The sequence below is a fragment of the Caloenas nicobarica genome, chromosome 28 (genome assembly GCF_036013445.1).
Source record: "Caloenas nicobarica isolate bCalNic1 chromosome 28, bCalNic1.hap1, whole genome shotgun sequence".
NCBI lineage: Eukaryota > Metazoa > Chordata > Aves > Columbiformes > Columbidae > Caloenas > Caloenas nicobarica.
The window spans coordinates 2,393,880-2,404,877 of NC_088272.1; the positions used below are offsets into that span (position 1 = coordinate 2,393,880).

General features: G+C 52.7%; 1 protein-coding gene across 1 annotated transcript; it reads right to left on the minus strand.

The window, feature by feature from the left end:
- Positions 1 to 3,601: 3,601 nt before the first annotated feature.
- Positions 3,602 to 4,537, minus strand: LOC135999360 (olfactory receptor 14A16-like). Its single transcript, XM_065652917.1, has one exon. It carries the CDS (start codon positions 4,535 to 4,537, stop codon positions 3,602 to 3,604), a length of 936 nt encoding a protein of 311 aa, XP_065508989.1.
- Positions 4,538 to 10,998: the final 6,461 nt, after the last annotated feature.

A 10,998-nucleotide genomic window follows, 5' to 3' on the forward strand; every position in this document is an offset into this window, starting at 1 on the left:
TCATGAGGCATTTCTGGACAGCAATTCCAGTGATCTGTTATCATATGTTAAATAATACCAATGCATAGGTATGTAACCTCCAGACAGAGATACCTCAGGAGATTGATAGAATCATAGAATCCTTTCAGTTGGGAAAGACCCTCAGGTTCATCGAGTCCAACCATAACCCAATTCTAGCACTTAATCGTGTCCCTGAGAACCTCGTCTAAACACCTTTTAAACACCTTCAGGGATGGTGACTCCCCCACTGCCCTGGGCAGCCTGTTCCAATGCCCAACAACCCTTTCCAGGAATAATTTTTTCCTAATATCCAATCTAAACCTCCCCTGGTGCAACTTGAGGCCGTTTCCTCTTGTCCTATCTCGTTGCATTGTGTTAAGTGATAAAAAACTCCTCTGCACACACAAAGAAGGCACTAACAATGGCAGGAGGAGTAAGTCAGTTAATACCCTGCCCCAGCTGCTCTCAGCCCCATCACTGGGGAGCCACCAGCTCATCAGGAGCCCATCTCCAAAACCAAGGAGAGCACAGAGGCTCATTGGCAAGTGGGAACCCAAATTACAGGCTCTGGGGAAAGAACATCTTGTCCCAAGGCTACCCTGGGAGAGCCCTCAGCCTCATTGTCCAGGTGTGAAGCCCATCAAGAGGAGCCACTGAGAGCAGCTCTCTGGATCACCATTTAGACTAACGGGATTGTTGCCTAGGGGTGCAGGACACATGGTGGGATGCAGGGGAAGAGCATCTTTGGATTACACAGGACTTACCATGGGAAGTTTGGGGAAGGACCCCAACCAGTGCAGTCTGTCCTCTCATTAAACTTAATTTCTAAGTCTTTGCTATGTGAGCAAATCTCTTCTCTGCGCGAACATGTGAGCGTGGGGGTGTGAGTGCAGCAACTGGAGCAGGACCAGGGGGTCAGACAGCCTGTATGTCATTGGTGCCAGCAACTGAGAGACCAGAGTGACTGGACATAAGAGTGTGCGTGCATGTGTGTGACTGGGGGGGTCTGTACCAGTATCTGGAATGGGGCTGCGGCCCTGGGGGCTCATGCGTCCTGGTGTCTGCAACTGGCAAGGCCGGTGTCCTGGGGAGGCTGCTGAGCAGACTGAGTGTTTGAGCCCCGCTGCTGGAAGAATCCACCCTGAACGGGTATATACATAAAATAGACTGGGCTAGACTAGAAGAGTTCAGTTGGAAGGGACCTACAACGATCATCTAGTTCAAATACCTGACACATTCAGGGCTGAGCAAAAAATAAATCATGTTATCAAGGGCATTGTCCAAAGGCCTCTTAAACACTGACAGTCTTGGGGCATTGACCACCTCTCAAGGAAGCCTGTTCCAGTGTTTGACCCGCCTTGATAAAGAGACGTTTCCTAATATCCAGTCTAAACCTCCCCTGGCCAAGCTTTGAACCATTCCCACATGTCCTATCGCTGGACACCAGGGAGACGATCTCAGCACCTCCCTGTCCATGTCCTCTCCTTAGGAAGCTGTAGAGAGCAACGAGGTCGCCCCTCAGCCTCCTTTTCTCCAAACTAGAGAAGCCCAAAGTCCTCAGCAGCTCCTCAGAGGACAATCCTTCCAACCCTTTCACCACATTTGTTGCTCTCCTCTGGACGCATTCAAGGACCTTCACATCCTTGTTGTAATAATATGTGGGGCCCAGAACTGCACACAGCCCTCAAGGTGAGGCCGCACCAACGCTGAATACAGCAGCATAGTCACCTGTTTTGACCACATGGCCATGCTGTGTTTGATGCACCCCAGGATGCGGTTTACTGTCTTGGCTGCCAGGGGACAGTGTTGCCTCCTGTTGACCCTGTGGCCAACCATCACACCAGATCCCTTTCTGCAGGGCTGCTCTCCAGCCACTCTCTCCCAATCTACACTTGCACTCAGCGTTACTCTATCCCAGGTGAACAATCCAGCACTTGGACTTGTTCAATTTCATGCCGAGTGCTGGGTCCTGCAGTTGGCTCGCAATAACTCCATGCAACACCACAGGCTCAGGGAAGAGCGGCTGGAAATCTGCCAAACGGAAAAGGATCGGGGGATGTTGATGGACAGTGACTGAACATGAGCCAGCATATGCCCAGGTGGCCAAGAAGGCCACCAGCATCCCAGTATACATCAAGAATAGTGTGGCCAGCAGGACCAGGCAAGTGATCATCCCTCTGTTCTTGGCACTGGTGAGGCCGCACCTTGAACGCTGTGCTCAGTTTTGGGCCCCTCCCTACAAGAAAGACCTTGAGGTGCTGGAGTGAGTTCAGAGAAGGGCAACAAAGCTGGTGAGGGGTCTGGAAAAGAAGTCAGATGGGGAGCAGTTGAAGGAGCTGGGGCTGTTTAGCCTGGAGAAAAGAAGGCTGAGGGGAGACCTTTTCGCTGTCTACAACTACCTGAAACGAGGTTGTTGCATGGAGGGTGTTGGTCTGTTCTCCCATGTGGTGAGTGGTAGAAGGAGAAGAAACAGCCTGAAGTGGTACCCGGGAAGATTCAGTTTGGATATTAGGAAAGATTTCTTCGTGGAAGAGTTTGTGAGGCATTGGAACAGGCTGCCCAAGGAGTGGTTGAGTCATCATCCCTGGACGTTTTTAAAAGACATATAGATGAGGTTCTTAGGGACATGCTTTAATGCCAGAGTTGGGTTCATGGTTGGACTCGGTGATCTTGAGGGTCTCTTCCAACCTAAATGATTCTATGATCTCATTGGGATGAGAAACATGGTTTGGCAGCTCACCCAGAAGGAATACTGAGATGGATGGATGGATGGATTGGGACCGCGTGAAGGATCAGCCTCCTTATCAGCCAGCCATGGCATGATGGAAGCAAGGCCAGTCCCTCTTTGTCCCCTGCTCTTGTTTTCAAGAGATCCTTTACACCCATTGCTGGCAGCCCTCCTGTGCCAGCCCCTCTCACCAGCACAAGACTCCTGGCCCAGGAGCTCTTCATGCTGCTCCTGCTACCGCAGTGACAGAGCAGCCTGCCCTGAGCTGGGGAATGCAGAAATAGGTTTCTGTGGGTCTTTTATTCCCCTGTTGAAGCACAGAGCACTGGGAGCAGGCTGTGGTGCCTGACAACCACAGCGAGGCAGTCCAAGGCAGATCACTGAAGGTCCTTCACCATCTCCAGGAACACTGGGCACCCACAGATGAACACTCAAAGCAGCACCGTGACATAACATGTTGCCCCATGTCCTCCCCTGAGCCCATGAAAAACCTAAGCACAGCAGCATGGCCTTATGAGGGAAATTTATTCAGGCTGACCACAGCTTTGGAAGAAGAGCCCAAGCTCCAAATACTGAAACTGTGGAAATCCCCCTTTATGGGGTATTTCAAAAAGATGGCCCCAATTTCAGAGATACAGTGATTTCAAAATGGGTCTATCCTTTTGAAGCACCCTGTATTACAAAGATGTGACACAGGACACCAGCTGTACCAGGGTCCCAGAAACAGGTAGACAGGCCTCTGAGTCATGGCTCTGGAGAAGTGCCATGGGTGAAGAAGTTCCTTGACAAACATGATTATCACAGATAAAATGCTCAATGCCCAGGAGGTTCCTGAGATGAATTGGAAATCACTTCTGAAGAGACATGGGTAACTTATTGCTGCTGACAGAAAAATGATCGAATCAGCTTCTTCAGTGCCACTTTCAGCTCCTGGTTCCTCATGCTGTAGATGAGGGGGTTCACTGCTGGAGGCACCACTGAGTACAGAACAGACACCACCAGATCCAGGCTTGGGGAGGAGATGGAAGGCGACTTCAGATAGGCAATCATAACAGTGCTGACAAACAGGGAGACCACGGCCAGGTGAGGGAGGCACGTGGCAAAGGCTTTGTGCTGTCCCTGCTCAGAGGGGATCCTCAGCACAGCCCTCAAGATCTGCACATAGGACACTACGATGAACACAAAACATGCAAATCCTAAACAGACACTAAGCACAATAAGCCCAGCTTCCCTGAAGTAGGTGTCTGAGCAGGAGAGCTTGAGGATCTGGGGGATTTCACAGAAGAACTGGTGCAGGGTATTGCCCTTGCACAGTGGCAGTGAAAATGTATTGGCCGTGTGCAGCAGAGCATTGAGAAACCCAGTGGCCCAGGCGGCTGCTGCCATGTGGACACAAGCTCTGCTGTCCAGGAGGGTCCCGTAGTGCAGGGGTTTGCAGATGGCAATGTAGCGATCATAGGACATGATGGTAAGAAGATAAAACTCTGCTGTGATCAAAGAGAAAAAAAAAAAGAGCTGGGCAGCACATCCTGTATAGGAGATGTTCCTGGTGTCCAAGAGGGAATTGGCCATGGATTTGGGGACAGTGATGGAGATGGAGCCCAGGTCGAGGAGGGCGAGGCTGAGCAGGAAGAAGTACATGGGGGTGTGGAGGTGCTGGTCACAGGCTATGGTGGTGATGATGAGGCCGTTGCCCAGGAGGGCAGCCAGGTAGATGCCCAGGAAGAGCCAGAAGTGCAAGAGCTGCAGCTCCCGTGTGTCTGTGAACGCCAGGAGGAGGAACTGGGTGATGGAGCTGCTGTTGCACATTTGCTGTTTGTTGGCATGTGGGCTCTGTTCAAAAAAAGAAAAAGCAACTTTAAATTAGGACAGACTCCTCTTAGCAAAGCCACACCATTTTTCATTGATATCAGCCCAACTGAAATGCATTTCCTTTCTCAGTTTTGTGCTGGCTGAGTGTGCTGTGCGCAGCGGGACCTCTGCCTGTGTGCTGCAAGCAGCCAGCTTTGCTCTGCTGCAGTGGGGACAGGGGAGCTGGTGTGTGACAGCTCCCATGTTCACATGGACAGATGTAATCCACCTTCAATGAAAAAGTTTAATATCCGTGCTCATGACTGTCAAGGGCTTGGGCTGCAGAGGAGACAATTACCATGTCTTTTTAAATATTTTATCTGTGTTTTTTTATTTTCCACCACCACATCAGGTGAGCAGGGTTTTTTTAGGGGGAGAAATCCTCTATTCTGTGATTTAAAATGTGACGAGTCTTGAGACTGACAGGCAAAGAGGCTCAGCTTTGTCTGGCTCAGTGCAGAGTCAGACAGCAGAGGTGTCCATCAGGATTTTTCTCATCTGTCCTGTGCTTCAGCTTTTGCTGCCTTGAAAATTACTTCAGACACAATTTAATCCAATTAAACTAAAGAACTGGACTCATACTGGAGCAGAAGAGCTCTTTTAGAAAGGGTAGATCTGCAAACTCTGTCCCAGCCCAGAGGTGGAGATGTGATGGAGAGAGCAGGACACGACCCCTCACCCAGAGAAGCAAAAGACTCTGGCAGGAGAGTGCGGACCCCAAGGAAAGGCTCAGCACTCCTGGCATCCTACAGCAGAGCTGGGCCTTTCTGGGTCAGCTGGTGAGCCCAGCAGGACAGGCAGAGCAGAGTCAGGCTCCTGGAGATGTGATGTGCAAAAGGGACAGTCCTGGGTTTCTGCTTTCTCAGATGGAACCACGATATGTCTCACCCTTTCCTAAAAAGCATTTTCTAGGTTGCAACATCTCTGTGCTTCTCCGTGGGGCTTTCAGATACAGAAGGATAGTGTAGGACAGGTTTGCATCCTGGAGGGAAGCTCACAGCTTGGAAGGAAACCTCAAGGAGACAGCCAAGAGTCCTAATGATGGCATTTGATTCAGGGAGACTCAGCTCATTCCCCAGCCCCACACACTGCATTGCCCACAGCCCCACAGGTCAGAGCAAAGCTGGGACACGTGTTCCCATGGACACAGCTGCAGGAAAGGACCCACAAGATCAGGCTGTGACTCTGCAGCTGAAACTCCCATCCCCAGAGAGCCTGACAGCAAGAACCAGATCACACCAACAGTGACCCAGAGCAGTGGAGCAAGAAGGAAACTGCGGTGAGGGTGGGTGTGAGAGAGGCCAGGGCAGAGGCAGCCAGGCACTCAGACAGCGCCACCCTTCCCCAGCTGTGCAGCCACCTCCCACACACCAGCATTGCCAGGCAGCTGCTCTCAGCCCCTGTGCTCTGCAGAGGGAACTGGAGCTCTGGCTGCACAGGAGCTGCTTCATGCCTTGGAGCCCCCGGCCCTGAGGGCAGAGGCTTTGCTGGGTGGGAGAGGAGGCGAGGGGGCTGCTCACAGGAGGGATCTGCACTGCAGGGGATCATACGGAGTTTTCTGTGTTCTCCCTCCATAACAATTCCAGGTTTAGTTTCCTCTCATTCCTGATCATTTCCCTGCTGCCTGGACATTCTCCCCCTGGGAGGTGTTTCCCTGTCCATGTCTCTTCCCTGTCAGCACTCACAGACCATCCCACCCTCTGTGCCCTCACCTTGGCCCTACAGATCCTGCCTGTTCACAGGACACTGCCTGGGGGCATCTTCCTGTTTGCAGGAAGGGACAGGACAGGTCAGACTAAGGATGATGGTCCAGCAAAGGTGGTGCAGGTGCTGTCCACAGGCAGAGAGGTAGTGAAGGGGCTTCTGGCAGATGTACTGATCACTCAAAGTTGCAGTTCAGAAGTATCAGTGACTTGTTTAAGCAGGAGGGCTCATTTTCATTTTATTCTTTCCTGCACCCCCCAACCGTTGGGATAGGAAACTGAAAAGACAGGCTCAGGAAAGCTCCCTATCTGTCTGCTAATCCTTGCATTGATCTTCTGATTGAGGCATCCACTTGGAAAAATCCTGAGGGTGATCTGGAGCTGTGAAAGAGCCCTGACCCACACAGCACCCTCTCCACAGCAGAAGCACCTTTCCTGCCTTGACACGGGTCCCTCCTTCCCCCCACAGCTTCTCCCCACAGCACATGGGGATCTCCCCGGGCAGGCTGAGCGCTGACCCTGGCAGGCGGCAGAGTCCCTGCCCCGGCACAGCCCTGGGGTGCAGGGACCCTGCTCTGCAGGACAGCCCTGGGCACCCCTGGGTGCTCAACCAGCTTCACAGCTGTTCAAAATTGCCTGACAAGAGCCTCCTCCTCACAGATCCCTCAAGCTGTGCCTGTGCTAACTTGAGGAGATGCCTCCAGGAGCTACAGCTGCATTGCCCTGCACCCAGAGACTTACCATGGCAAGGGCTGCAAAGATTTCTCCTCCAGTGAGCTCTCAGTCATCCTCCCCATCCTGACCACCTTTTATCTCTCTCTGCCTTGCTCGTCTCCCTGAGATCCCCAGGCAGAGCCCTCAGCCCTGCTGCGCTTTGCAGAGGAGCTGCTCCTGGGCAGAGCTGTCTCTCTGCAGCGCTGCCGCTTGCCATGAGCTCCCTCTGTCCCAGGAGCCCAGCCCAGCTCAGCAGCACAGGTGCAGCCCAAGGCACTTTAATGATCCCTCTGGTGGGTTTGCTGCTGAGGCCATGAACCTCAGTCTATGAGACGCAGTTGAACAAACCTCTCAAGAAGTCCAAGTCATATTCAAACTCTGAAGTTTCTTGTAATGTTAATGTGTCCCACTGAGGAACATTACTGAGGAACTGATCCCAGGGTCTGGTTAGAGAAGAAAACTGGAGGCAGAGATAGCAGGTCAGGACAAGCAAGGTGAAGGTCTCTCTGATGATCAGTACACCTGGATGTGTTTCATTAATCAAAGGGCCAAGCCCTGACCCCCAGCCCTGGGAAGGCAGATCCTGTCCCTCCCACGTTGCCCAGGGCGCTTCCTGGGACAGTGTGATGTGGGGCTGTGCAAGGCCAAGGGCAGGACTATGGTCCCACACCTCCCAGGTTCCTGGCTGGGGACAAGGAGGCCATGAGGCCCCTGCACTGTAAGGACAAGGTGTCTCCTCATAGGTATCAGAGGTGGAGACAACAGCCATAGCCAAGGGGAGAAGGGGCTCATGTCTGTTGGGGGCTTTAAACCTCTTTACATCCCTTGATCCTCTCCACGACAGCCTGTCCTATGCTGTGGCATCCCCTGCACCTCTTTCCCTGCAGGCTGGAGACATCCCCCCTGCTGCCCCATCTTGCTCTTGTCTGAGCATCTTCCTTCCTTTGCTGATCTCTCTCCATCCTCCCCAGCTGTTCCTTGAAGCACAAAGCCTTGGGCTGATGCAGACTGCCTCTGGGTGACCTGCTCCACCACAGCACTGCCCTTCCACTCACATTCCTTGCTGCTCTTGTCCAGCCTGGACCTCCCCAGCTGCATGTTGTGCCATTATTTCTTTCTCGTGCTGTTTCCCACTACGAAGAAAACCTCCACCATCTCTGAAACCACCCTTCCAGCACTCTCAGGCTACTCCTACACTGCTGCAGCCTCCCCAGCGCTGCTGGGCCAGAGCAGCCCAGGTCCCTCAGCATCCCACACCATGTGCACAAGGTCCTGAACCCTGCCTTGGCACAGCCCTGCACTCTCCAGTTCCTCCCTGCTTCTCCAAACTGGGAGCCGCACACTGGCACACACCCGTGTGTGTGGAGTCACACCAGTGCTGAACCGAATGGGATGAGAACTCCGGGTGTCTGGGTCCCCACGCTCCTCCTCATGCAGCCCCGTGTGCAGCTGCCTTGTTCATGGTGAGCGTGCGGCACGGGCTTGTGTGGCGGCCCTTGTAGTGCCCAGGCCCTTCTCCTCAGGGTCCCTGCTCAGCGTGTCAGGTCCTGCTCTGTCCTGATGGATGGGGTTATTCTCCTGCCCCAATACAGGACTGGCCACTTCTCCTTTTAAAATTTTGGAGATTCCTGATGGTGGAACCTCAAAGTTTCTCAAGGTCTGGACTCTCCCTGGACTGCTGCAGCCACAGTCCCTCCAATTCCAGCCAGGGCAGGGACCGCTCGCCCGGGGAGCCCCCGGTGCCCCCTAAAGAAAAGGGGCCTCAGCCTCCAGGACTCTCCTGAGCCCAGAAAGTGGCCACTAAAATGGCAGCAGTAGCAGGCTTCCATCCAGAGTTTATTCAAGAAAAAGGAAATAATTTCCAATTTCCCTAGCAGAGTCTTTCAGTGCTGCTTTCTCCTCCTTATCCTGGTGCCTCTCCCTGACTGCTGTGCCCCACTTTCGGTGGCACCAGATTGTTGGGGGGCATGGCCATGTGCCCCCACAGGCTTTGTCATTGGTGCCCTCACTCACAAGGGAAAACCCATCTTGTCACTCCCCACATAAAGGAGCTCCATACATCCAAGCAACTTCTTCACTCTGAGGGAATCCCACTGCTGACCCTTCCAGCCCATCTCTCCTGAAAAGCCTGTACCCAGCCATTGCAGCACCCCAAGCTGTGTGACTTGTCCCACCACGCCTGGCGGTGACTCCATGGGTGTCAAACAGCACAGGCTGCAGCTTGTCCTGGCTGTGCCCTTGGCTCAGGGCATCAGTGCACAGTTGGGCTGTGGCACCTCAGCTGTAGCACCCGGCCAAGCTCTGAGAGTCTTAGGGAAATCTGGTTGGTCTCAAGAATCCAGGTCCCCATGTGTGCAAAGGTTTGACTTCAGAGCAGAGCAATGTCACAGTGGTTGGCAGGTGGAAAGTTAGGGCTGAAATTGGGCAACAGGAGAGTGAGCAAGCCCTGCTGTCCCCAAGGCCAGAGAGAAACAGGGCTGGGAATGACAGACCTGGAAGGAAACGTGTGTTTTGTCAGTGGCGTCTCTGCTGCCCCTGAGGTACTTGGGCAGACGTGTCACTGATCTCTAGGAATGACAAGGTGCTGCTGACAGGCCCAATGTGACAATGGTTTGTCTGTCCCTTGATTGTGTTATCAAGGAGTTGAGAACACGTTTGGTGAAAGGAAAAAAAGGAGATTTGGAAGTGTTGCTATACGCATGGACACCGCGGTGTGAAACGCTTCCTATTCAAGGGCTGCCCTACATCTACTGGATAGAGAAGGGACAGATCTTGCGATGCTTCAGAGGTGGGAATGAGTTTCTTGCACAAAGGCACCAAATCTGTCTGCAATGCTGTCTGGGGTGTCTGTCCCACACTCACTGTGGATGGGGATGGCTGCCCTGGACAGGACCATCGCTGTCCCTGCCCAGTGCATGTAGGGGTGTGTGAGATCCTTGGCACCTCATGTAACACTGCAGGTGTGTAACTGGCACTAAAAGGAATAACCACCCTGAATTTGATTTGTCAATAGAATTATAGAAAAATTTCAGCTGGAAGAGACCCTCAGGATCATCGAGTCTAATCATAACCTAACTCTGGCACTAAACCATGTCCCTAAGAAACCCAATTAAATGTCTTCTAAACACCTCCAGGAATGGTGACTCCACCACTTCCCTGGGAAGCCTGTTCCACTGCTTCACAACTTTTTCCATGAAGAAATGCCTCCTAATATCCAACCTGAACCTTCCCTGGCACAACTTGAGACCATTTCCTCTCGTCCTATCACTTGCTGCTTGGGAGAAGAGACCAACACCCACCACGCTACAACCTCCTGTCAGGTAGTTGTAGAGACCGATAAGGTCTCCCCTCAGTCTCTTTTTTCCCAGGCTAAACAGCCTCAGGTCCCTCAGGTGCTCCTCATAAGACTTGTGCTCCAGGCCTCTCACGGTCCATTCGGTGATGGACTCGTGATGATTCATTTACCTTGATCTTGAAGCGCAAAATTAAGGCAATCAAAATGCCAAGGGGTTCTAATTCAATCATCAATATTTCTTTATTTATTTTGCCTGTAAAGCAGCACGTGATAGAGAGAGTGGAGAAAAAGGAAAGAAAAGAAAGGGGGAAAAAAAAGGGTTGGCTACCACTACGAGATCCAAAGGCGTCCCTATGGTCTCAGGTGCCGTGAGAAGAGTCCTGCCGGTTCTCCGTTGTGATCCTTGATCCTTTGGTGGGGAGAGCTCAGCGATGTCCCGTCGGGAATCGTCTTTCATGCTTCTTCACCCCGCTTCGCTCCCATGGATTGAGGCCAATCTCTGCCTTTGTTTCGCAATCCAGGCTGAACTGCGCAGGCCTGAAGAGTCCCCACTTCGCTTGCCAGAACCCGTCTGTGCCTGCATCGCCTTGGTTCAGGGGTCTCTTACTGGTCCATTGGGTGACCTCAAGACCTTTGGAGAGCCTCTGCGCATGCTCTTCTTCACTGGCCTTAGTAGCAGGGAGGAGGTGGGGGCAAGTTTGGCTGAG